Below are 27958 nucleotides of genomic sequence, written 5' to 3'. Positions count from 1 at the left end.
CAACGACCACAACACTATCAGATGGTGGAAAAAAACAACACGAGCCATTTGATAAACCAGTTCACGTTGGACACATTATGTGAGCCGTTTCTCGCTGTGCATTTTCCAAACCTGTTACAAGAAATATTTATCGGCTCAGGGAATCCGATATCCGGTGTATCTCGCACACATCGTTTCATCTCTGCGATAGTGAAAAAAAGTTTTCTTTTCGGTTTCCAGCTTCCCGTCAACATATTCTACCTGTGCTAATTGATACGCAATTGCCCGTGGTTCGACAGGGAAACCGCTAGGAGGAGTAAAGTGCGTAAAGTGAAATAATGACCATCAATAATATATTGTGGTTCCGCCATGGGCTTCGCTTGCACGATAATCCTAGCCTGTTGGAAGCGCTTAAGAGCGATTGCATGAATCAGTCCAGTGAGGCGGTGAAGCTGTTCCCGATCTTCATATTCGATGGCGAAAGTGCAGGTAGGTCATTCAACAGATCACCGCTTTAAACGATCCATTACTCGGGTGCTGTATTGATGTGATCATGTGCTTACTTTGCTAAACTAGGCACCCGCATCGTTGGGTACAACCGGATGAAGTTCCTGCTGGAATCGTTGGCTGACCTTGACCGACAGTTTCGTGAACTTGGCGGACAGTTGCTGGTGTTTCGGGGCGATAGCATAACCGTGCTTCGCCGTTTGTTCGAGGAGCTGAACATCAAAAAGCTGTGCTTCGAGCAGGACTGTGAACCGATCTGGAAGGAACGTGATGATGCCGTCACCCAACTCTGCCAGAAGATGGACATTCGTTGCGTGGAAAACGTATCGCATACGCTCTGGAATCCGAACGAGGTGATACAGACGAATGGTGACATTCCACCGTTAACGTATCAGATGTTTTTGGTAAGATGTAGGCACCCCAATTGCAATGTTCGAAAATGGGATTACTGACAGCATTTCTACTTTGTAGCATACGGTGAACATAATTGGAGATCCACCCCGTCCGGTCGGTGCACCGAACTTCGAATTCATTGAATTTGGCCGCATTCCGGCCATACTTTCTTCCGAGCTGAAGCTTTGCCAGCAGATACCTGCGCCGGAAGATTTCGGCATTTTCTACGAAGGCGATGCGAACATTGCTTTTCAGAAGTGGATTGGTGGTGAAACGCGTGCCCTGAAAGCGCTTGGCGCACGGCTGAAACAGGAAGAGGAAGCTTTCCGCGAAGGTTACTATCTGCCAACGCAGGCCAAGCCGGAAATTCTTGGTCCAGCAACGTCCATGAGTGCGGCCCTTCGCTTCGGCTGTCTGTCCGTGCGTATGTTCTACTGGTGTGTGCACGATCTGTTCGAGAAGGTGCAGTCGAACAGCCAGTTTAAGTATCCCGGCGGCCATCACATCACCGGACAGCTGATTTGGCGCGAATACTTCTACACGATGTCGGTACAAAATCCATACTATGGTGAGATGGAACGCAATCCGATTTGTTTGAACATTCCGTGGTATACACCGGAGGACGATTCGCTGGTCCGATGGAAGGAGGGCCGGACGGGCTTCCCGATGATTGATGCGGCCATGCGGCAACTGTTGGCCGAAGGTTGGCTGCATCATATATTGCGCAACATTACCGCAACGTAAGTACACGACCTGTCGGGCCTAGCCGGTAACGCATTTTCGGGTTTTATGGCTAGGTGGTGGTATCAATTCTGACTGCAGCTTATCATAGCTTGGAAATCTTAGAAGATGGCAAAAAATTTAAATATGGTTTCGGCATGAAGTGCTCACTCGTGCTACGATCGCAACACAATATTGGTGCGATAAGAAAACCACTCTTAAGCCTTGGGGCCAATGGTCGATCGTGTTGAAAAAAAAGCAATTTTGTTGTTTAATATTGATAGAACCAACTAATTGGTGTCGAAGCACGAGTTGATTTGGTAACAGTTGAAGAACAATTCTGTTCTACATATCCTAGAGATGGAAATTTCGCATGATTACGATTAGCTCGTGTTACTGTTTAAATTGAAACTTTGTTTCAATCGTATTCATCAAGATCCCGATTGAATTAACAGAATCAATGCTGCACGCAAAACAAGGGCTAGTGAAGTTCCTTCTTCTGTCTTTCCTTTGCTTTATGCTAACGAGCGCTATGATACGACCAGTTGTACAGAACGAACTCCTCATTCATCTCAATGCGACTGGTGGTTGGTTATTCATGTATGCATCTTTCGTTCTCTTCACATCACAGCCCGGTTTCGCTTTTGAAAACGATTGATTGAAGCCATGGAACAGAAGCGTGAAAACAAATGTGAAGGAATATATTCACGAACGTTAGTGCTGGTTTAACCGAACGGTTTAACACCTTCTCGATTCTGTGTTGTTCGGATTGTTCGAGAAAGACACGGAAGAAGAATTCGGACAATAACGGTTGCTGGAGCTTTAGATTAATGTATTGGTTAATGTATGGAAAATGATTGAAACTGACCGCTTTTGGTGTTCAAACTAGGTGTTGCGGTAGTTTTGGTTCGGAAATGTACGAACGCTCTCCTTCTGTCCGGCTGCATCCGATCTCCGACAATTTTCATTTCACGATCTCGTTGACAGAGAATAAGCTTGGTACAACTTCGTCACCGTCTCAAAGAGAATCCGCCGAAGAAAATATGAGACGAGTGCAATATGTACTGCATTTTATGTTTTGATGAAGGCTTCTGGGCTGTAGAAGTTTGTAGAGTGCATAGTATGTACGATAACCATCAACAAAATCTGAGTCAGGATAGATAAGAAGCCATGACAACAATCTTTCTGCTAACTTTCTTCTTTTGATTACTTTCTTTTTACTTCCTTTTCTTTTTGATTTCCCCGTTAATATTTCGTCCCTTCGGTAGATTTCTCACACGCGGAGGACTTTGGCTAAGCTGGGAGGAAGGTTTGCAACATTTCCTCAAGTACCTGTTGGATGCTGATTGGTCCGTGTGTGCCGGCAACTGGATGTGGGTATCTTCGTCCGCTTTCGAGCGATTGCTCGATTCGTCCAAATGCACCTGCCCGATTGCACTAGCGCGCCGACTCGATCCGAAGGGTGATTACGTCAAGCGCTATCTACCCGAACTGGTCAACTATCCAGTACAATTTGTGTAAATAATTCCCTGTCCGGTGACACTGTGGATGGTTTGTATTCATATTGGTTTCCGTTATTTTTTTTTACAGACACGAACCATGGAAAGCTTCCCGGGAGCAACAGATCGAGTATGGGTGCGTGATTGGTGAAAATTATCCTGCACCCATGATCGATTTGGGTGTAGTTTCGAAGCGTAACGCGCACACGATGGCCTCGTTACGGGACAAGCTGGTGGATGGTGGTTCTACACCGCCTCATTGCCGCCCGTCGGATATTGACGAGATCAGACAGTTTTTCTGGTTGTCAGATGACGCCGCAACAGAAGCATAAAAGGCCTAAAACCATAACCATACAAAACAATATATGGACAAAACCATATAAGGAAAACCGACCACGGCTGAATCAGATTGGACGGATGTTGTTGATTTTATTTGAACACGAAGAGAATTGTATTTAGTTTTTCCTTTTGTTACTGTTTATTAGCTATCCTTCTTTCCGACGGTGTTAATGGGATAAAGTTCGTAAAGAACGCTTTCGTGTGGTATATATGTATATTTTTGTTTTTATAGTATGCAAAAAAGCAAACGGGAATCCATGTTTCGTTTGTTTTTGCATAGTGTCCATTTTCTAGATAAGAACTGTACGTGTACGTAGATCAAATATGCGTTTCCCATACATCCCGGCCATTCAAGGAAGGACGAATCTAATTCCTCTTCTGCCGGGCACGGAATGGAATAGACTTACAAAAGTCATCGATGCCGACCAGAATCGACGAAGCGGATGTGTTCTCAATTGAAAGTGTATACCAAATATGTATATCCGTAAAAAAAAAACAATAAAACTTCAGATGCATTTGTTAATGAACATAATGCTGAAATCTACTAGCTTTCACATATTTGTTGCAAACCGGAAAAGAAAAAAAAACAGTACAAATGAGTTTGTTTCTTAACATTTTTTTCAATATTTTTCTGATTTTTGCTTTGTTTCGTCAATAGTTTGTGTTTTTTGTTGCTTTTAAATATTTTACACACATACTGAACAAGAACATCAGTGTTTTGCTTCATTAATATTGTTGTTGCGTTCAACTTCTTTCAGCCTATTTCTACTGCTCTATTTCTCGCTTTTTTTTTAACGACACCTCCTTGTTTTTCTCTCTCATCTAGTTCTGTTATCCGCTGTGCTGATGCATTCGTTTCTAGAATTTAACAATACACGGGCTATCTCATTGCTAATTTTTGTTCTCGTTAAATATTTCATGTTTGAGTTGAGTTTTCGCTTCGTGTTTCTAAAGTTTCGATTTTTATTATGTGGTAAATTTAATTTACCTTTTGAAATTATGTAACGATTTTTCACATTTGAGTTCACCTTTGTTTTCGTTTTGTTTTTTTGTTGTGGCTCGTTTTCGGGGATTTTTTTTTCGTTTTTTTTTTGCGTAGTACCGGCAGCTAATAACTATACCAGAGGAGTAAATACTTCCAATTTCTGCTCGTACCTTGAATTACTAAATGTGAACGTTTACATTTGTATAGGAGATGAGTAGTGCACATGAGTGTATAATCAGTTTTTTTTACTGTTGTTTTTTTTTCTTTTTCAATGCAGCGACATGAAGACTACAAACGGAGTTTCACCGTCACTTTGTAAATGCTGCAGTGATTTCCAAGGGTTTTTTAATTGAAGTTTCTGCTGGTGGATTTGCGATGCATGTATGTGTGTGGAATAGGATAGTATATACTGGTGAAATATCTGTTACAAACAATATTGCAATATATAGCGTTTTGGATAGGACGGCTCCGGCAAAAGATTATTACAGTGAACTAAAAAAACGATTAAATACTAGTTGAACAGTGGGCTAGTTGTGGGGTTTTCGAACATACTTAGCCGTACGATATCATTTAAACCCCGAATAAACATTACTAGCCCGTAAGTTTAGTATGTAAAAGCATTGTTAAGAAACTGAACACTTTATACACCCGTGGTGCTCATTGTATACGCCATAATCGTTTTGTTTGGCTATAAACTTCGTTTGCACCATTCGCTTCATTTACGCTCCATTGTCCGTTACTGAACTCCTGTGTGACCGCCACGAATGAAAAAGGACAAATTCTGGATGTTGGTGTGTGTATGTTGGAATCATGCTATGCATTTTTCAAATATGGTCTTAAACGTGCGTTTTGGTAGGTAGCTGTTGGTAGTTTTGGTTTCATTTTGGCTAAAAAGGGACATTCAAGCTGCTGCAGTTCTATTGTTTAGGTCCGAATGTTATTTGTTTTCCATTTTATTTCTGGTCCTTTCTTCAGCATTGGTTAAAAACTAAAATACTAACACAAAACTATATCGGTTAAGCAAACACGGAATCTTCAAATCAAAATGGTATAAGCGTAACTTATAACATATGTAAACAAATGTGCTACAAACAAAGAATAACAAACTTACCTGGTACAACACTACAAAAGAGAGCAATAAATGGTTTGACGTGTTTAATTAACCAATAATATAAATGGCTTTGCTTACTACATCGTAACAAAGGCAGCATTTCTTATTCCTTTTTGAGACAAAATGTGTCCGATTTTGGTTAACACTTCTTGATCCTTTATATTTCTCCACAGCTCTTCATGGTTTTTGTGTTTGCAGGGAATTATGGGGATATTCCACAACCTCACGCTTCATTTTTTTTCATTCCCAAGATCTCTGACATGTGAAGGCCTGCGTGCGTTAACAGGCAAAGGATTTCCTTACTTAGAGTGTTATAAGCACAAAGGTCAAAGGTCATTCACAGGTAGCAAACAATGTGTTCAACTTTTTTTACTTTTTCCGCGTGTTTATGCCGCTTTTACTATTTTGCCTTTTTGAAAGGGATGTCCTTTACTACACTTATCTAGCTTACCATAACCATGGTTGGATTGAACGGCTTCAAACATAAACTGTTTAATTTTTGCTTGGGTCCAACAGTTCACCTGCATAGAAAAGTCCTTCATCCACACAACTGGCGCTTGTGGTTAATCGGGACGAACAAAACAGAATAAAAAAAAACCATGCCTGTATGATGGAGACGCATGGTGCTTTGAATGATTGTGTGTTTACTTTAGCAGATCGATTACTTACTATACGTGGCATGTTATTCATGGAGGGGGTAGACACAAAGTGGTCTAGCAACAGGTGCTTCAGTTGCAAAACCGTAATTATTGCACTTTCCTTTCCCTTATTCTCGGTATGTTATGGTTTTCTTTCGCTAAAAGTTGTGTGCCAGTTGCGTCCCAGGTGTCGCGGGATAGTGGATTAGTTGTTTTTCAAGTGGTGTTTTATTGAACTTTCGTTTCACCGTTTCCTTTTTAATTCGTACTTTCCTTTCGCAGCTTTTGCACTCTACATTCTCCAATGGCATTCAACTCGTTGCGTTTTTCTAACGTGTGCTTCGCAGAGAGAAAATAGGCTTCGCTTTGGAGGGGGCGGGGGCGCATTCAAAGGTAGCTGTTTTTTTTTGTTTAAACCATTTGCAATGTGTGTTATGCTTGTCTATTTAGTTTATCACTAGCGCCAATTGTTCCCACGATCTAGGGAAGCAGTTTGTGAGACCCCCCACACTCCCACTCACACACACACACACACATAGTCTAGTATGTTGGTCTGCATTGTGTACATGTTACCTGTTGCACAGGAACTACATATGGAGATGATTTTCTTCTGTATATTGCTTAACTGATGCGATTGCCGCCATGTTGTGGTGGTATTATTGAATAGATTTGCTGTGGTTGTCCCTTAAATGGTTTCATACATCACATTTTCTAGACTGCGCGCCTTCGCCCGTGAACGGATTCGCGAACACTAGATCCGTTTTCTTGTTATTGCAATTTTATTCGGTTACACTGCGCTCTATTCGTTATCATTAGGTATAGTTTTGCATTTTGCGAATGTTATGTCCTGCTGCCTTTATACCGGGTTGGGGTGCTCTGCTGCATATATGCGTGAATTTAGTAATTCTCTATTTGGGTTTTTGCTTATGCTATTACAATATGTCTTGCACTAGGTTTTCTGACTCTTTTCTGGCATTCCTACTGCACTTACACACATACACACACACACACCCGCCCACATACTGCCCCCACCCTGTTCTGCACTCATCTTACTGTTAGCATTGTTTGTTGTTGTCCCCCGTTTTGCTTATTTGCATTTAACACCACCCATAATGTCTAGTTCCCGTTTTCCACTATCTCCTCCTTCTTTCCTTCCCTCTTTCTCTCTCTCTCTCTCTGCCTTGCATGGATTTGTGTTATCAGTTGAGGGAAGGAAAAAAAACACAAAAATTCTCAAAAACAAAAACTTATAATGAAAACCGAGCAAAAAAAAATAAACACTCTCCAAAAAACTTCCTTACCCATATTACACCGGTACGATCACCAGGCGCTTGGAAGCGGAATGAAATGGGAAGGGGAGGGTGGGGCAAATGGCGAAAACCCTATTCTTTTTCCTCTTCAAAATTCACACCTGCACCAACAGTGCCCGATTGGTTCCACTTTTTTCGCTCACCGCTCTCTAGCAGACGGTGATCGGACCGGAATGGACGAATTGGATCTAGTCACTTTCGGCGCGCATACCACGCACCTCACCGACGTGGCGCTGTTTGTCTAGCTCCTCTTTGGTTTTATCCTCCAGCTCGCGGATGTCCTGCATGGTTAGCCCGTGCCAGCTGTCCATCCAACAGAACACTTGCCTACAAGCGGAAGCGAAATCAGGATTAGCGTGTGCATGTTGTGAGTTTTGCGTTCAGCTTAGCTTGTGGTCTTTACCGGTGGAATATGGTGAACAGTCTCCGCTCCGACTTCTGGATGAAGTTCTCTATTCTGGATTGCAGTCCGAACCATTTGAACTCGCAGGTGACCAGCTTGTAGCAGGTCATTACCGGCGACACGTTCTTTCTCCAATCCGGACCGACCAGCGGGCCGCGTCCAGTTTTCTTCGACTTGAACCTACGAAAAATGAACGTGAACCGATCAAGCTCAACCGATCATACCAATCACACCACACTTACTTCGTAGGATCCTCCGTCTCTTTGTAATCCGTCTGAGAGACAGGATCGTTGGCGATGTCAATGTGGACTACGTCACGCTGCTTTAGCTTTTCTGGCGTCAACTCGTGAGCCTTTTATGCGAAGGAAACGTTGTGTCATAGGCAGGATGAACGCGAGACGACGCAGTAACAGTGACGGCAAGATTAAGATTAATAGTAATAAAAAAAACACGAACAGCACACATTGGTGGTGGGTTCATGGCGCGTATGACGTCAGCAAAGGGCAACATGGTGTTTTATACAGGGGAAGAGAGAAAAAGTACAATTAGTTTCCAAAAAAGCACTTACAGCTTACGGGGAAAAGAAGCATTACGTTACAAAGCATCAAGACACACAACAGGCGAAAATTGTTTTCACTATTTTGTTTGTTTGTTTCAATCGCATTTGATTTGCTTGCGTAAAAAACACACATGCACTATGAAGCCAGCATTACTGATTATTTTGGTTCAAACCAAAATAATAGAAAATAAAACACACTTTATGGTAATTGATTCATTTCATTCGGATAATATTGTTGAATTGTTATTGTTTTGTTTTTGTGATACACACACTAAAGCAAGCGATAGCATTTTAATATATTCATCATACTGACTTAATGTAAGTCACGTAACACGTCACACAATCTGATTAGGCCTTTAACCATATTTATACCGTTGCGTAATTCTAGGTTGCGTTCAAAGTATAATGCGTGGAAAATATACAACATCTCGGAGGATATTTTATAAAGAACCCCTGGTCATGTTTCACGCTAGATACGAAAAACATCATTTTTCCATGACGCACGATGTGAATAAAATTGCATGTGGAACACCGAGTTGCCGCATAGCCACGTTCAGCCAACTATTCAGCTACGTGGTTTAAAATAAATCTAATAAGTTATTACTCAACAGGCATATGACCTAGAGAGAAACAAGCCGTTAAACTCAATAAAAGTTTGAGATGTGTTTCTCGTTGGAGGAATATAAAAAAGCACCCAAAATGAGGTTCATACATAGTTGTTTCTCCCCCACCGAACAACATGTTAAAAGCTAATGCAACTCAATTAACGCTGTGGCGTGTGTCGAGATGGCCCAAGGGCAAAGAGAGAGTTTTCTTCAGCTTCACATATCCTTACGCTAAAGTGGGTTTACTACTGTGCAAACGAAGCGTCCGGACAACACTCACATTAGGCTGATCGCCGGCATCGCCGACGTGTAATGATTCGATACAGATGATGAAATTATCCTTCATGTAGCCAGGATTCTGAAGCCGGGAGATGCCCACGCGTGTAAATGCAGAGTTGGTGATGATGGTTGTGGAGCAGCAGTGGGTGGTGGTGGTGGTGATAGCGGGGGTGATGTTTTTTGTTGTTGTTGCGAAGGACGTGTTTCGCACACGCAGCATAGGCGCGATCGTTGCAGTGGGAGTGGCAATATAGACCGTGGCGAGTGTGTTTGCACAGGTAGGCGAAGCGTTTCCATCGTGGGTAGATATCAGCGGGTGTGTTTTTGTGCATTTGTGTGTGAACATATACATTGCGCCCAGGGACGAAACGGTTAATCCGATCCATCGTGATGGCCCGTGGGTCAGGCCAGTGATCAGAACGGATCATACCCAGAGATCCGGTATTGATATGGGTTGTGTAGTGTGGGGGGATATCAGGATGTATTGGATTTTCCATTCGCCAGCAACGTGTTGAGCGTATACAGAGCACAAGGATAATAGCATGCGAACGGTAGCAAAATGAACGACAAACCGGACGGGTTGCCATGAAGATAGTATGATATGATTGATTCCCAGCAGCAGCAAAAGAAAGAAATAAAGAATGGCAATGGTTTGTTTTACGATATGCATTTTACATTGTCATACAGTTTTACAGCCACATGCCATGACCGTTTGTATGTTGTTTTTTTTTTTCGTTGGTTATATTAATAAATATCACAAAAACGTTATGGTTACATCCATTTTGCATTCGTCAAACAGCAGCCGCATCATTCCAGTGTCAGGTGAGCAGCATGTAACGAGATTTTATAAAAAAAAAACAGGGAACAAAAAACCAACAGCAAAACAAAACCAAAAGAAAGAAAACAAAACGAAAGACATGCCCCAGTTGGAGGACGGCACAAAAGTGTAATCGAACAAATAAACGAAACGAAATCATTTAAAACAGTAGGAAATGTAATGGATGAGATGGAACCACAGGAAAGATGAGGACGAGTGTAAGAGGTGAGGTATATAAAAAATAAACAAATGAAAAGAGAGCAAAAAGAACATAACATTAGTTCACACCATATCCATTTGTATCGCTTCACTTACGTTCTCGAGATCGTCGTCACCATCGATACTGTGCGTGTCGATCGTGATGGTCATCTTTTCCTTCATCCAACTGGGATTCTATAGGGATTTGGTTTGGGAATCATATCATTCGTGATCGAAATTATTTATATGCTGCATTAAAATGTTCCATTTTTAAGTTTTAAGTGTTTGCAACTAGCTTTCAAATGAGTTTAAAAACGTACCGTCAAGCTATATGCATAAAGATAAGAACGGTTGAGAGTTTGATAATTTAATCCGGTAGTTGTCCCCACATCATTGACAGCCAGAGTTCCGCAACAGAATGGAAAGAACGAACACACAATAACACACATTTTATATTGAAACTCAAAAAAATAAGTGATTCGGCAAAGTTAGATATTGATATTAGTGAAGGTTAGAGCTTCAAACGATTGTTGTTAGTGTTTCAGCTCATTTGATTTTTGTTTTTTTAACGTTCAATTTCAAATTTAAGGAATATATAATTTTATTGTTTACTTATAATTAAACATAATTGTTAAATCCACTGAGCACACCTAGCATAAGGTGCCCTTTCACTGTTTGCTGTAAGAAATGTCTTCAATCTAATGTGAATTGTACCATAGATTAAGTTATCAACCGTTATAAGCCATACGGTCTGCCGGTCTTATTGTATAAAAAAAATTACAATAATTGTTAAATCCTGTTTTGCATATCACAATCTCGTGATCGCGCTGTTGGAATTCCACTCTGATACATATAATAGTCACTAAACCGTGCAAGCGAATCAATATCTAATTTTGCAAAGTAAAGTAAGACGTTTGTGTTTTCGCAGCTATCCCATCTATTGCGGAACTCTGTAAGAATGTAGGTAAACAGCGGATGTTAGGTTTTAAAAATAGATATAACTTAATTGGAAACGTTATCCTTTCCGAAACGTTTAGTTCACTCTCTCTCTCCAAACCGGGTCACACACACAATTTGATAGTCTCTCCTATTTGATATCCAAATAAAAGGATAACGTAATGCATGAAGGATAACGACGACGATACGACGACCGACAGGGTAACAAACCGGATGCGTTACCGGAGTCGAAATCGAATCGAACCATACATCGTGATCAATTTCCGGACCAAACTCTACATATCCTTTCGGACTGAAAACAGCGCCATCATCAAATTTTCCGCTGCCTCGGTTGGTCGGGTGAGTTTGGGTATGTTTAAAAAAAAAGAAGAAAAATCGATGATGATAACTTCCACACTCCACCAATGCACCGCGTTTTGCTACTTGAGTATGCAGTTATTTAAAATACTTATCGTTCCGTTCTCACTATAATGTGTGGTTCGATTGATCACGATTCGTTTTGCTACCCCGGGGACGACAACTCTATGAGGACGATTTTTCTCCAGGACACTTCTCCAGCCTAATGCTTTATCGACCGTGATCGATGCTAAACCAGAGCCGAGAGTCCGTTTCGTCTTCTTGCAATTCATTTCCGTGTCTGCTGGCGTACGGTTGACTTACGGTTATGACTGTCCGGCAGTACGGATATGCATTCCAGGCTTCCTCATGCACTTCTAGCGATCCCTTCGGTGCAAGCAGCCGAATAAAGGCTGGGACCTTGGAGGCCAAATGATAGATTTTGTACGTATACTGACCGGAATTGTACTTTCCACCTGGTAAACGGGTCGATTTGAGAAGCGATGTGGTCGCAGTATGTGTGTGTGTGTATCCCGTTGCAATTACGTGTGGGAAATAATGAAAATTAATATATGGAAAACGAAAGAGCACAAAGAAAAATCATTATCAATTCAAATGCGTTCATATAAGAACGGTAGTAGTTTAACACAAGCGATAATGCCATTTTATCAAACTTACCCAGCAGCGGATAGTTGTCGAACGGTTCATTTTTCAGCACCTCAATACCTTCCCCACCACCGGTTTCATTTTTAGACACTTCCGCCACGCAATACAGTTGTGCTACTTGGTACTGTGTTCGGGGAAAAGAAAAGAGAGAAAAATATAAGTAAATAATGCTTATCTGTACGCGAATGCAATCGGTTACCGCACAATCATACTGATTGCTACAATACTTCAATGGCTTTAACCATAAACAAAAACGTCGTACTGGTTAGTATCTCTCAACTGGGAGTGAAAACAATTAATTTACTTTGTGTTTTCCTATCACTTTTGCATATAAATCATACCATTTAGGAAAGGACGTTCGTTCGTTTTTCCCCAAACACACCCAGACCACGACCACGCATCATCATCCCGCTAGAAAGCGTGATTTATGAACAATTATCAAATGAACCGTACAAAAAAAACGTCAGCATCCACCAATGGATCTCCCATTAAAAACCGATTTTACTGAGAGTGGATCAAACGAGGTGGAACCATAAAACGTTGACGGCACAGGCCGAGAAGCGAAAGACAAGAGAAGGGATCATCGTAAAGATCCACATGCTTCCGCACACAAACAAAAAGATAAGTTCGTGCTAAGTGCAACCTCTCTACGAAATGGACGCTTATGTGTGCTTGGCATTTGAATTTTGCTGCATGGAAGTGAAGCAAGTAGTGAATAAGAAGCTCCATTACCATCCACAACAAGGTCAAAATGAATGGTTTTAGAGTGTAAGTTGCAATTTCAAAGACACTTTTTTTGGCCGTACTTGGTTAGTTAATTTCCGTAGTACAGACAGTAATGTCTGACTTAGTGTGGGGTTTGTTCTTAATCGATGTAAAAAAAAGGACGCAGTATAACATTATTAGCTGTACAAATTAAATTGTAGATGAGAGAACACCTTACGAAACGCAGCAAACGACTGATCACCTTTTTGCTGCGCCTTTCTAGTAGAAAACAATGGCAAACTTCATCTATCAATTTTACATGGTGGTCATGTGGTGTACCTAACTTTTCGGCAACTCATTGCCACTGACAAACTGTGAAACTGTGGGCAAAAGCAAGGGAATTCGCTCTGGAAGTGACACTAGTTAGCCCACTGCTGCCTTTACATTGCAACTCTTGTGTAAGGTTTCCAGTGGCGAACATGACTTTTTCCTCTCGTGTCTCGTCGTGACAGGAGCGTACGAGAGATCCTACAATTAATAGACTTCTTGTACTTGTGGGTCAACTTCTAACCGGGGGTTTGTAGATTGCATGTTTATGACATCTTTTACTTTATAGTTTTCCGAGCAAGTCCGGTAGAGTTTTTGACCGACGTGGTTATTTAAATTACTTCTGCCGTATTGTGCTGCCCCTAACATACGTAGAAAACTTATAATTTTATACCTAATGTTACTAGTCTGAGATAAATGTCTGGATACACCGAAAAAAAAAACGATAATGGAAGCATCATTAACAAGTTTCTTACCCAATAGTATGTAAAAAAACGGGCGTGCCATGCGTCAGTTCAATCCCATTTTAAATTGGATATTGGAGAAGGCTGGCGCCAACAGTGTCTTTCCATCTTGTTGTTTTCCGTTTCGCATCACAGCCGGCATCAATATATTGCCTACCAAATCCAATATCCTACTTCCGGCTACAATAGTCTAGCGGAAGCGAAGACATTCGCCCAATATCACACCGTTGTGGGAGGTAACTCATTTTGCCAACACGATAAGGAAAATCATTCAAATTATAAACCGCAAAACAAACAACAACTGTAACAACTGCTTTAATAATGCTTTGTTGTTTGATGGTTTAGTACTGTTGTTTTAATTTTTGCACCGGAAATAGTATACATAGTGTGCAGTTTAGTAAAGCTTTCCACACTGTGTTTTTCGCATAATCTGCTCCTTGCGATAGCCTACTACAGAGGCAAGTGTGTGTTCCGAAAGCTAAAAATAACTACATTCATGTTGAGAACTACCATCTTCTTGCATGACGTTTTATTTTTTTATTACTATTCTGCATCCCCAGATACGTTAACAGATACGCAGGATACAATGCAGGCGGGAGAGACAAAAAAGTTAATTATGTACTACACTAAACGCTAACGATCTTAGGGATCGTTTACCTCCACCGAAAGGACCTACTTTTCCACCACCTCGGGAACATGAAAGCGTTCGCAAGTGTTTGTAAGTGGCAAATCAGCACAGCTACCAAGGCACGACGACGACAACGTTGGTTAGGTTGACGCGTACTTGTATTGTGTACGTTGTTTGATTTTTGCTGCATCCTGTTTCTGTCTCCGCGCAGTGACGTAATGAAACCACCGACCTAGCGTTGGGAGGATATAGTTGCCCGCAAGGAGAGGGAAAATTAAAAGCCATCGCCATGCAGGGTTCATGCCGTGCAAAGAAAACTTTGCATCCCCCTGCCCCACACTGTGGCGTGTGATATTTATAGACAAATCACAACAATTCCCTCCAACGACGATTCCGACTCCCCACGAGCGAGTCAATATAAAAGCGTTATTCCCATACCCATGCCTTTGAAACAAATAAACCACGTGGTGGTTAGGTGCTTCTACCAGAAGCGCACACAAACATTGGCTAACTTTCATTTGCAAGTAACGAATTGGAAGTTGGAAAGAAAAGTAACGAACAGTGGACACATGGACACCAGAAAAGGCAACGGAATAAAACAGACTCGCAACCATGCTTTGGGGAGGGTCTGATATTGAGGGTAAGGAAAAACAAAGACCCAACGAAAGAAATGTGCTGTATTATTGATTAGTTTTACTTTCTCACATCACTTTCTCGCAAGCTTTCAGGAGCCGGAACGAAAAGTAGATGCAGAAAAGCGACCTCGCAAGAGACGGTATGGATTAGATCGGTTGTGATTTGTGTTTCATTTCATTCTCGGAGAAGATTATCGTACATGGCAAACGCTCCGATAAAGGTGCCATACCATCGTACCGGCGTAAATCGTACATAGTAATCGCACTCGACTGAAAGGATAATACTTCAACATGGAAGCTTTCAGAAAATGATGCACTGTTTAACATGTGAGTTCATTCTCTTCTTCAGAAATCTGCAAATAAAAAACAGAACAAAATCACTTCAACCACGACATTCTTGTTTTTATCGTGCTGCAACAGTGCCGATTTCTTAAGCGTACTGTACCCGCCGGATAAAGATAAAGCCCTCCACACGATCGTTCGCCCATCGGGGTCCTAAGCAAACCATTCATACCGGGGCTCAATAAAACACATCTTTATTGGGTCCGGTTTTTGGGGGATGGTTGTTTGACTTACGGATGAAATATTATTGCGGGGTACGTTCTTCTTTTTTTATTATGATCCTTCGGATCGGCATTTTGCACGACTAAAGCCATCCTCCTTTCTTGCTTCAGCGATGCTCTACCATGCATGCCAGTACGAGCGGGCACATTGGTTGAATATTTCATGCTGCTTTCGTGCTTTCATTTTCGCGGAACCGTCCTCCCTGCCTTGAAAGACATAGGCTGATACCGACCGGAACCCCCAAAAACATTGTACCAGTTTCTGAAGGACCGGCACAACATTCGTTTCAGCGGGAAATCATCATCATTCTCTCCTAGAGCTGGGCCTTGAGTTGGGGGTTTCAGACGATGTTTGCATCCTTTTTGCAATTCTGTCTTCACGGTAGATTCACGTGGGAGTTTGATTACAATCGGTGAGATTTTGTTTTTCTTTTCCTGTGCGCGAAAAGGGAAAATGTTTCATGGTGTGGATAGAAGAAAAGAATTATTACAAGTTCCTTCATTTCCCTATAGCTGTCCCTCTCTGGAGGATTGCTCACGCACGGACAACGTATACGTGGAGTTAGCGATATGCTCTGATTTCGGAGTTGTACTATGAGTTTTGGACACGAGAAACAAGATTTCGTTGGCTCTAAATCATTGCACATGTACCACAGCGCATAGGGCGTACTTCGTGAGGGATACGGGGCCAAAAATTCTTGGCTATGAGATATTTCAGTACGGAGATTATATAAGTTTTATATAACAGTTCGACTTCCACAACAGGTGTTTTAAATAGAGAAATTCCCGCATACTATTGATTGGTTTGTCGCTAGCATTCTAGTGCGGTTTTGCTGGATTTCCACCATTCATCATTCCTATGTAACTAGAGAATGTAAGTCTTTGAATTTGGGAGATTAGATAAGAATCCTCACTGATAGTTTTCAATTATCTTTTCAAAGAATAGCGCAAGCCGTTATTGGAGAATTAATAAGAATACTTTGAGGATCGATACTTAGCACAGTAATGTTCCTATACATGATGCATTTTAGCTTATCTTCCGTGTTCTTTAATTCAGGAAATTTTGGATTGAAAAAATCTGTAAGTTAAAAAATGGCTATCGTTTTACATAGAAGGAACACACGAATAACTACCATGGCAAAAATATTCATGGGATTCCCTGTCCCGGAATACATCAGAACAGGATAATAACATATCTTCTACAAGAAATAAAAAATAAAATAAATGGCATAAATGCAGTGTGGGAGTTTTTCCAGGTGCATGTGTGAATTTTCCATCTATGAAAACGCTACGGTTCTACAAGGGTAGAGATTTTATTTCCATCCCTACGTTCCAAACTCGTACGATTCTGGCCGAGGACATAAAAACCCTACGGTGAAAGTTACGTTTTACGGAAAACGTATATGGAACGATTTTTATCTTCTGCGCCAGATTTTTCCTTCGTGCACGCATCAGCGCTGTTGCCACTGTAATTTTCAAACAATCAGTTTCGCGTTAAATTTCAGCCTGCCCGGGCATGGTTGTGTGTTACGGAAGGATCAAATAACAATAAGATGTGACCACAGGCGTTGAGGACAAAAAAAAACCATGAATGGCCATTTTTAGTAGCAACTATCCCATTTTAGTACGAAAAATGAAACTTTGCAAAAGTTGCACCCGTATATTGTTCTTTTGCGAATGGGCATATTACCAGCAACCCGTGCAAGGAAGCAAGTTCCTGGCACAGTTGCCTTCCCTTTGGTGAGCGTAACAAAAAAAAAAACAAAAAACAAAAACAGTAACATAATTAATCATTAATGTTTCAGCAAACTTTCAACCGCCCGCAACATGTGATTGAAACCGTCCGAGGGCAAAACGGTACTTGGTGGTGTGTTTACGGGTATCATAATTTGCGCAAAATGTGTGCACCGAAAGCGAAAGGACGCCTTCTGCGTAATGGCAAAAACCAGAACCCACGCTTATACCCACTGTTGGAATATCTTGTTCTACGCTGCAAAGAAATGCGCACGTGGGAGACAGCCAGACGAAAGATTAAATGGCCATATGTCATCAGCATACCCACCAGCATAGCATCGTGAAACAAACATAGAAAAAGCATCCATTTCACTGTGTCCTCCCACGTGCGTCCTTTCTCTCGCTTTCGCAACAGGATCGTTCGAACAACGCAACTTCGGTTGGGCATGGCAATGGTATGGATTTCGAATGTCACTGCCTGAAAGCCGACCGGGAGAAACTTCGAAACTTTTCACTGAATACTACCCCGTAAGAAGTTTTGGTGCCTCGTGGTAGTGGTCTTTAGATATGGTTGGGCTTGTGCGGTGGGTTCTATGTTTGATGGTAGCTTGGTTCCCGAACTGACTGCATGTGTGCCTTACTGTTAATCAACCGAAATAAGTGGCTTCTGCTTACCTCCTCGACCGTCAGTGGTAGCGTAACTCGACTGGAATGAGATGGAAAAGAAAAAAAAGATTATTATTAGAATATTTCACAATTAGTAACGGTTACAATGAAAAATTTTTAACCCACTTAGCTATCGTCCCATCATTGTATGAAACGCTTCAAATTAAAAGTGCTAAATTATCCTAATTTTGGAATCGATACAGTTAGAAGTAAATACAATTTAAACGCCACAGGATAATCGATAAATTACATCATGAGTCGGAGGGTTAACAGAGAACCAAATCTTGAGCAACCGCTAAATTGATCCGCTATAATAAAATCAACAACAACACACCAATTACATAACACCGACCAAACTCTCGGAGTTGCTTGTGTCTTTGCCTCTCAACAAAACAAAAAACAGTGACGTCGTTGACGGTGGAGTGTCGCGTGTGATGTGAAATGGCAACATGCTCGGAACACTACCGTACGAAATAGTAGAACGAAAGGTGTTTGGCCATTTCCTGCGCCAACCAAAACTCATCACCGTCGCTGGTGAGAGAGTGAATCGGTGAGGGTGAGATAAAGCACGTGAATAAAGCATTTCTCACCACGAACAGTCCAAGAGCCCACCATGTGAGTGGGTGCGTATGATGTGAGGCAGCGCGAGCCTGACACCTGCTCGTGTAAAACGTGTCAACATAGAAAAACCGTCACAACACGTGTTCGCAGCAGTGGCGGTTTTTCAAACAAAAGGTTCATATGAATATAACGTATAGAAGAAATCGTTCAATACAACAACAAACGGTGCAGTCTGATAATACAGCCGAAAAAGAATTGAACATTAAGGACTTTCTGTAATCGTTAACTAATGATCGATTTTTTCCTGCAGCATGAATACACAGTTAGTTCTCGAAAAAAATTATTATAGCAAGCGCAAAGGTTGTTGATAACGGAAAGCTATAGAACGGTTTTCGATTTTTGTTCGTTATGCTTGATGATTTAAATGTTATTACCTTTATGTTAATTGCAGTATTGCGAATTTTGTTACAAAAGTAACTCTTTTTACGCAAGTTTCTACCATTGATTGACTCCTCACGTCTAAAAACAGGTCTGTCATTTCGGTGGTGACAATGAAATTGCGATTATCGATACGACATGCCGGAACAAACGGTATGGTTTTTGCCCTTCCCTCCCACATTGAGGGGAGGAAGGTGGTCGGCGGCATCGGTGCAATCAAGCGAACAAAACCGAAAAGTCATTCGGGCAGGCACAGCTCTACGAAGATAACATTCTTTAGAGCAAAAAGGGGTTTCTTTTTGTCGGTGAATAAAACCAACCAGCCAAGCCACTAAAGGCGGCAAAAGGACAAGAGCAAACACACAAAAAAAAATGAAAATCATCATCCCCTCACGTGGTACCCGTTCACAAATCGATAGTAATAATGCGCTAGCGGCGGTGCGTTTGTATAAGTAGAAACAGATGTTTGTGTATGTTTTTTTTCTTTGAGGACAGTTTATGATTTGCTGTTATCAATATCCACACTCTTATCCAACACAGTGTTGCGTAACGTTACATACATGGGCATGGGCATACAGGATGCCCTCTTCCGTACATCGCGGAACTTGAAGATATTAAAAGCTGAAATTCAACGAATTCTGGGCTGATCTATGCATTAAGAAAAGATAACAATATCTTCTTCTCAATATTTCAAGCAATGACGGCAATGATAATATTGGCGATTTCGATTAGAAATTACAGGTTCTTTTCCTGACATACTATCCTTTGGATCATTCCATCATTCTAACCTTTCACAAATTTAACGCCATTTTGTTACTTCTTGTGAAAAGTACTATCCGTAAGACGCTTTGCACTGCATTTCGTCCGATTCTAATAATGATCTAGAATATAAAAATGCCCTTTTCTCATACCTCGATCAGCTTTGCTTGGTGAGAACAAACTACAAACAATTTCAATTACCCTAATTAGCTCATTGTGATCCGTTACCTTTCCTACGTCATCGAACAGCTTTTGACCAACGATTTGCGACCATACGCATGATGAACGTGCTCTCGGGTTTTTGTTTTAATGTTCGACGAGTTTAATCATAATGCAAGATAACAAAAAAATAACGCTTCAACCCGTAAACTGTAAAACAAGAGCACGTATGCTAATAAAACGCCCGTTGGCCGTGATTGCTAGCAACAACAAAATATTCCACTTTATGACGTTTGTGAAATCGTGGTGTCCTCACGGCGTGGGCAATGTGTGTTAATACTCGCCCGGCATCGCCCGGGTACTGCGCGATGCCATACAAATGTGTTTTGGCCGTTTCCTTCCCAGCAACGCAAATCGCAACAAACACTTCCCCGGCCGACCGTCAATCGGTTCATGGACAGAAACGACGTTATCCTCGAGAGTGGTTGTCATTAAGCTGGCGCGAATTATTGCCAAGCGCAAAGAAGTGAACTTAGTTACCGTAGTGAGAGAACCGAGTGTTACAAGGTAAAGGTTTTTCGACAGACAACAACACAGACTCTCATTTCAAACGGGTATAACATTTCTACCATTTAATTCAGATTGACACTGACCACTATATGGTAGTGACCGCCCATGCCATGTGTTGTCCAGAGGGCACAAAAATGGATCTCCACGAACTAAACACGCTGTTACAGCAGCTAAAAAAGCACGCAAAATATTTAATCATTTTCGCTTTAAAACTCACCTTGACTAAGAGACCCTTGAACAGTGCTCCAAAAAACAGCGTGTTTTCTTCAAAACCACACATCTAACGAGTAAGAAAGTTGATAATACCAACTATTGTACAGTAATTATTTCCAAAATATTTTACCCGACTCGTGCATAGCGGCAAAATATGCTAACCTTCAATTCAATGATTAATTGCGAGTTTGTGTGGGGTTTGTTTGTTATGAGGCGAACCTCCAGCAAAGACGAAACCCGCCGATTAGCAGCAACATTATACGCACTCTCTACACAGGAGCGCCACAGTGTTGAGACTCATATTACATGTAAATATAACCGAGGCGGTGAGCCAATTAACCTTCGTTGAAGAAAATATAGCAGCACGATTAATCGATCGTGCCCGTGTTCCGAACGTTCGCTAGCAATGCGCGATTAGATGGAGAAGATATTCCAAGCACCGTCTCAGAGGGGGGAGAAGGGTAGTAAGTAGAGCCTTATCATTCAAATCAAGTTTACTACCGGCAGCCCAGGCCCAGTAACTTCTATCGCTCTTTCGAAGGTGATCATAATTGCACAAACGGCCGGAAGTTTCGTGCGATCCGGGATGCTGTTCGAGCTCGTTGTCGTACAAGGTGCTAATGTTCGTGAGCATCCATTACACACATTTGGAACACAGGGCACCGTAAATGTAAATTAACACATCGAAACATTCATCACGCGTGGGGGAATTGGATTTTGATAGGTACTGAGACGGTTGTTCCGTTCCTTTAACTGCTCGCATACGTTTCGGTACAGGTGATAACGCGAAGCAGATAGCCTTATCATACAGGGTGTCGCTATTTACTTCCTCTTTCTAAACCGATTTTATCATAAAAGCATACGACCAAATGTTTAATCCACTGCCCGAAACTGTTTACGCTCTGGTACAGTCTGATTTACTTTCGATTGCCAAGAGCAAACAACATTTAAGTCTTTGGCGTTTGGATTCTTAAGAAATGATGCAAATGTCGGATAAGTTTGCCGTTCGATTAGGAACGGTACAAACCCGAAGTACATTGGAGGTGGTAGTTTGAGTTAAGCAACATTGTTAAAAAGTGAGATAATAAGTCGTAAAACCAACAGAAACAAAAAGAATAGTATCAGTAACACAGCAATAAAACTTGATCGCTTTTCTCAAGATAGTAAAATACCTGGTTTGGAAGTTATAATTGTTCGATTACTTTGCAGAATTTAAACCCCGGTGCCTAGGTGGTGTATTGATAATGATTTTTGCGATGAGAACTTCCGGCCATTTGATGTGTGTGTGTATATCTTTTTGTTTTCTGTTTGCAATGTGAAAATTATGTTTAAGCTAAGCATGCATATGTTTGCAAACATTCCATTGCAATGCGTGATTTTTCTACCTCAAACACTTGTCCCTTTTTTTCCAAACGAAACTTTAAACCCTTACCAACCCATCAATTAATCAGTAAATCCACCTCGAACTTATCAGCCACGTCGCCGTACGGTGTTGTGTGTGCGTGTGCGCACATGTGTATTACATTAGCCAGTAACGACCGATAAATGCTTTCGCACCAGGCACAACCTTCACTCTCAATGTTAGCAATATTGATGGCGTTATCGCAAAACACACCATGCCACGTAGACGATGATGGAGGGGGACAAAACCGAATTATTACAGTGCCTTCACTATTTCCTGATAAGCCTGTCTGTCGCTGGTTTTTATTGGTGCGGTTGACCAAATATGTGTGCCATTTCGGGTATGGTGGATTGGGTTGGTCGCGCACATATATGCCGTGGATAGATTACGGAGGACAAATATGTTCATTAGGCCAACGATTGCAAATCGGTCGCAAATTTAATATTTTCTATCCTGCATGGTGCAATCGTCATGTCAAGCTGACACAAAAGGTCATCGTACAATTGTGCTGTGGAAATATAATATAGAAAACTTTACTGGAGTTTTACAGATCAGTATACCGAAGGCACGGGTCGACAACCAAGTTAGACCAAACATCTGAATATCGTAAAATTTATACATTGAATTTGTTTTTAAGATTATCAAATCGAAAATTTGTATACGAAAAACTTACATTATGAGTTGAAAATTAAAATTTCATTAATAAACACTTCTTCTCCAAAATTCAAAAACAATGACATATTTCAGTTCAGTTCAGTAACCTCTGAAGCTGTAAATTTATTAACGTAATTGTTATTTTATTTTTATCATGAATTCTAAGCAAAAATCAAAACTAAAGGTATTATTTAGCATGAAAAAGAGAGCACGTTCATAGCCTTCTTAAGACAAAAAAAATTAAAATAGACAAACAACACATTAAAGCACCTATCTTATACATGAAGGACATTTGAGATCATCAATGGATTATTTAAGAAATCAAAGAACGAAGAATGAAGAATTATTAATAAGTCATTTTCTTTTCGTATAGAACCTAACAAGCTCTAACAATGTGTAAAATCAAATCGACATTCCTTCGTTACACATCAAATTAGATTCCAATGCCAATACAAATTGAAGCATATTGCAACGGTTACAAAGATTTGGTAAATCAATAACATACATAGCTTAAAATCATAATAAATCCAAAGGACGCGAGCCTTCTTCTTCCAAACATCGCTTTTACACGCCCCTATAGATCATGGTACGAATAAAAAAAAAATGTGCTCATAAACGGTTTGTTATTATGGAGGATATTATTTAAATTTAATTTTAAAATTCTTTTCCGCTGCCAACCGAACAGTCGGCGAGCAGCAACAGCAGTGTCTCCTCCAGTCTAAAATTAGGGAGCAGTTTTGTCTCACTGCCAATACTGCATGTTTATCGGCTTCTTTTTTCTCTCTAACCGGATGTGTTGCTGCAATGGACGCTGATTGGTTTGGCAATAGTTTCGCGTGGTTTGAAGAACAAAAATCAATTCGGTACGAACGAACTACACCACGAACGAAGGTAACGCATCCGGCACCCGGAATTATTATCGATGGCGAAAATTGCGTTTGGAAAAAACCTTGACATCTACCACCAGTGTGATGAGCCTTGCACGGGGCGGTACGGCATCTTGAAATGGGGACGAATTATTGGAGTTTCCATTATTCGCTTCGCTAATTAATGTCAATTATGGTGCGAGTGTACGACCCGGCAATGCTGCAACATTAAAACGTTGTACGTATAAGCGACCCCTGCAACAACTCTAAGCGAATGAAAATTGATCGATTCTTTCAGAGCAACTATGTGAAAAACATGTACATTTGGTGTTGGGGTGAATGTGATTCATATCCTTGAGTCGGAGTGCATCTTTAAGCTGAATTAATAAATAAGCAACAATCTCTCTACTATAGTATTAGAAATCAGAAGAAGGGTTCATCTCAGAAGATTCATTAAGCACACAACTGCTATATAAGTGTCTTAAAATGGATGAAAACGGTAGAGTTCCTTTATAAACACAAAACAAACACTGTTCGCTTACAGCCTTATCACACGGTTTAGGTTTACAGAAGGTTTCGCTGCGACCCAGAAATAAATGCTAATTGTGGCTCGCTTAATAAGCTCATGTAATCACAGAAATGGGAAAGAAAAATGAAAATTGCACTCTGATTGGAGATTGCAAATCGCGACTGAATAATTAATTGCCGCCAAACATTCACCGCACCGCGGAAAACGGGAATCTCGCTCGATAGGGGAAGGTGGTAGGTTAGTGTTGGTAGTGTCGGCCTATTGGCGTGAGAATCGGTCTTTTTCCTATTGCTACGATCAATTTACGATCGTTGCCGCACATATACACACGCTTGGCATGCGGAGCAGTATGGATGGCGGTGTTACGATGATCGATGAAAAGAAAATATGTTCCCGGGGCAAAACGGGGCTGCTAATCTTGAGCGATATACATGCACACTAACACACACATACAGACCCGCATCTCGGGACATTTTCATCGGGCAGTGAAGGGGAAACTATCATAAAAACTAACTACCGTTTGCGGCTGCTATCGCTCTGATAAATGTGCGATAGGAATGTGTTAGCCGCACCGGTCATGTACAATGAGTTTTTTAAACAAATTTGTGTGAAAATTAACTAACTTAATACTGGTAGAAATATTCGATCTTACTATGAAAGGAAATAGTAGGGTAAATGTTTGGTCCAATTGAGAATTTTGCAACACTTAGCACATAACAAACCATAATTTGCATTGATTCTTAAGCAGTCATTAAGCAGTTTCTTTAAGGAAGGGTTCAATGAAACACGGAAACATGAATGTGGATTCTATTTAACTAAATATAAAATGTGTGCACCAATTCAATATAAATTGTGTAATCATTCATTCAAGGATTGAAATATGCGTTTCAATTTGTTTGGCATTTGGCACACAAATCAAATAATTTGAATACCTTCAACGTTCATTAGCTTTATGCCTGACCTTGTTTTATAATTTGTTACAATACAAATCAAGTACTTAAACATATCAATAACATATGAATGGAATCTAAAGTTAATTAAAGAGTATGTGTTCGAAAACGCATTGCCGGTTAAAGGTTTATAATTGGGTAAAACCTTTACACATGTTATGTTCAACATACCACATCAATCTCACCGGTGAGATTAGTGTACTCACTTGGTGAGCTGCTCAAAACGATTCTCTCACAACGCTCTCACTTCACTGTTTCCACATCCTCTCACGCACTCAATGCAAAACCATGTGTCAAAAATTATTGGCGGCGAAAAATCAATTTTTGCCCACCGTTTTTCTTTCTGCCCACCTCCCACGCATCCGTAAAACTTATCCGTGCGTGTTTATGTGGTTCTGTGAAACACTACTAAGGAAACACTTTGATTGTCCTGGAACCACTCTTGTAAAAGCAACGATTGATTAAATTGTTTCTTTGCTGGTCTATTTACAAATAGAACAGTTGCCTGGATTATTAACTTATAAATGTATCTGTTTTATAGTTTCCTATCAAAAAGAACCATTATTAGGTGGAACTTAATAACAACAATTCTACATTCTACGCATACTTACAATTCTTTGATCAACATCTTGCAACCTCCTTTTGCTGGACACGTCGGTCAGAGCCTCTGTGGGAACGGATTATTTTCACCAAAAACGCAGCCTTTTGTTACTGTTACTTTTGCGTAGAAGTAACGACACACACGGGAAGCACACTGAACGTGGAAATCTGCTGATGCTGTACAACCAAGAAAAAATACAAATCACATGTAGAGAGCACGTTTATGACAACGGGCAGCGAATCTACGCAAGTATTCAGTAACTATAAGGAAAATTTCCAATTTTCTCGCAACCACAATGCGATAGCGTAAATAAACACACTGCTGATGATGCTGCCGCCGTTAAATCTAAACAAGCAACCCACAAACAGTACACCACATTTTCGCGCACGTTTCCATCGAATTGTGTAACTGCCACACGCATCCGAGCATAATGAGATAATGCTAACGTTAGTGAGAACACAGCCTCACAACTCGGGGGATGATATCCGTTTACTAAAAACCCTTTACTTTGAAAAGTAAGCCACGTTTTGCTATGCGTTCATTTGTCTAGTTTAGTGTGTGGAAATTCGGCCGTCTCGCGAAACTATGGTAACAAACGCTTTACACCATGGGCGCAACCTTAAGCTCTAGCGGTTGCCTCGCCCGAAAGAGCTGACACAGCTGACCTACTGAAGATGTTGCAAAAGATGGATTGGCTACATCTGCCGTAAATATTCCTAGATCAAACAAATGGCCACCTCCCTTCCTCGATGATCGACAACATCCTCGCCTTCACGCAACACAGCATCAAACCACATTCGTTCTTTGTCGTCTTTTTTGTTGCCTAAACTCGCGCCCGCACACCCATCCACAATTTGCACATCGAACGACGTTTGTCGTGCATTGTTGTTGCGAGTTGTTGGTGTCGTCAGCAGCGGAACCACACTTCGACACGTAGCCTGCTTCGAACGCCTGCCAAGAAGGATATACCTGGAACAATGACAACACTGTTCGCCGCTATCGTTACGTGGGCTTTCCGGAATAATAGTGCGAGGGTCTTGTTCAAAGGTCGTCAGGCAGGCGTTTCCCGACGTTTATCCCGATCGATGACATTAAGCTCGGAAAACTTTTTGTGATTCACGCTATCGTTTACTATCATGCGTGGTCACGGACAAGAATCATCATTGTTTCGGAACCACTTAACCTCGAAAACATAAAAACACTCGACCGGTTTGGTTTGGTTCCACCACTTCTGCTGGGCCGTGTGGAGTGTGACTCACTCCTCTTTTTTCCCTATCCCTTTCTTCTTTCTCTACTTTACACTTCGATCGGTTTCTTTTAGCGCAAATTTGTGGCGCATTCGGTCCAGTTCCTCACCGAGGACTCCGGGAAAGGGAACAGTTACGGTTTCCGTCGAGGGTAGGTAAAGCAAGAATTTGCGAATTTGTCCATCCACCACTTGCAAGGCAGCTTTATACCACCTGAAATGACGCACACTTACATTAGTTTGTCTTTCGATTTGTGAAGCGGAAAGACGAACACGAACACGGACTCGAGGATTCCAAACCGCACGGCTCAATGCAACGGAATTAAATAAGTTTTATTTTCGGTACTTTTGCTTGATTCCACGGAATAAGCGATTAGGTCCTCTCTTTTCGCAGAGGGATTTTCAAGTGTTGAAGTGTGTGAAGTACTTCAAGGGAAGGTTGTGCCATTTCGTACACGTTGACAACCAATTGGAGAAAAATGAATCAAAATACTTGACAGCTCAGTTTACAGGGTGAGTGTTAACACGAGCAATTTTTGCATCAAAATTCGATTAGCTACGATAATAAATTTCTCGAAACAGTCTGGTAAATCATAAATTGAAACCACTGCATGTTTGTTCGATATATCAGTTCTTCAGTATTTTCAAACGTAATACATTTTATCTCATCCCGGTCCTACTTGTACATCCTCCTAAATTCAAGGCAACTCCAAGATAAATAACAGACAAATCGTTTCCCAACCATGGCGCTACAGAAAACTGATGATCATCGTACTTGCTATGGACACTGACCCTTTGAGTTCTTTCGTCACTTTTTCATTTCTTAATGTATACTCGATTTAGCGTTCTTCTACTTGACCGATCCATTTTTCGTCTACAAACAGGTTTTTGCTTCTATGATCCAGATAAAATATGACTGGCAGGTGTGGTTTATGATACTAAAAACATCGTACCGGTGTGAAACAACATGGAACACTGAGAAAAGTG

General features: G+C 41.1%; 2 protein-coding genes across 5 annotated transcripts; one reads left to right on the top strand and one right to left on the bottom strand.

Annotated features, from left to right (window-relative positions):
• Window positions 1-37: 37 nt before the first annotated feature.
• LOC128299084 (cryptochrome-1) lies at window positions 38-3955 on the top strand. The gene is made up of 5 exons (XM_053034937.1): window positions 38-468; window positions 556-890; window positions 958-1619; window positions 2868-3116; window positions 3190-3955. The coding sequence occupies exons 1-5, from the start codon at window positions 318-320 to the stop codon at window positions 3428-3430; spliced, it is 1638 nt and encodes a 545-aa protein (XP_052890897.1). The 5' UTR covers window positions 38-317; the 3' UTR covers window positions 3431-3955.
• A 69-nt stretch (window positions 3956-4024) lies between these two features.
• On the bottom strand, window positions 4025-27368 carry LOC128299085 (phosphatidylinositol transfer protein alpha isoform). 4 transcript variants are annotated; one of them, XM_053034940.1, is made up of 10 exons: window positions 27251-27362; window positions 27082-27185; window positions 25736-25901; window positions 18033-18063; window positions 12314-12425; window positions 11960-12111; window positions 9329-9406; window positions 8127-8236; window positions 7885-8064; window positions 4026-7808 (listed from the first exon to the last, which is right to left on the bottom strand). In XM_053034940.1, the coding sequence occupies exons 3-10, from the start codon at window positions 25750-25752 to the stop codon at window positions 7670-7672; spliced, it is 819 nt and encodes a 272-aa protein (XP_052890900.1). In that variant the 5' UTR covers window positions 25753-25901; window positions 27082-27185; window positions 27251-27362; the 3' UTR covers window positions 4026-7669. The 4 variants fall into 4 exon arrangements, with proteins under 4 accessions (XP_052890899.1, XP_052890900.1, XP_052890898.1 ...); XM_053034939.1 differs by lacking the exons at window positions 9329-9406; window positions 27082-27185 and adding an exon at window positions 10460-10537 and having other exon boundaries at window positions 4025-7808; window positions 27206-27368; XM_053034938.1 differs by lacking the exon at window positions 27082-27185 and having other exon boundaries at window positions 27206-27368.
• Between the last annotated feature and the right edge of the window lie 590 nt (window positions 27369-27958).

This window comes from Anopheles moucheti, chromosome 2 (assembly GCF_943734755.1).
Source record: "Anopheles moucheti chromosome 2, idAnoMoucSN_F20_07, whole genome shotgun sequence".
Classification (NCBI taxonomy): domain Eukaryota; kingdom Metazoa; phylum Arthropoda; class Insecta; order Diptera; family Culicidae; genus Anopheles; species Anopheles moucheti.
Note: the sequence above shows the minus strand (reverse complement) of the source record. Positions and strands in the feature narration are given on the sequence as shown.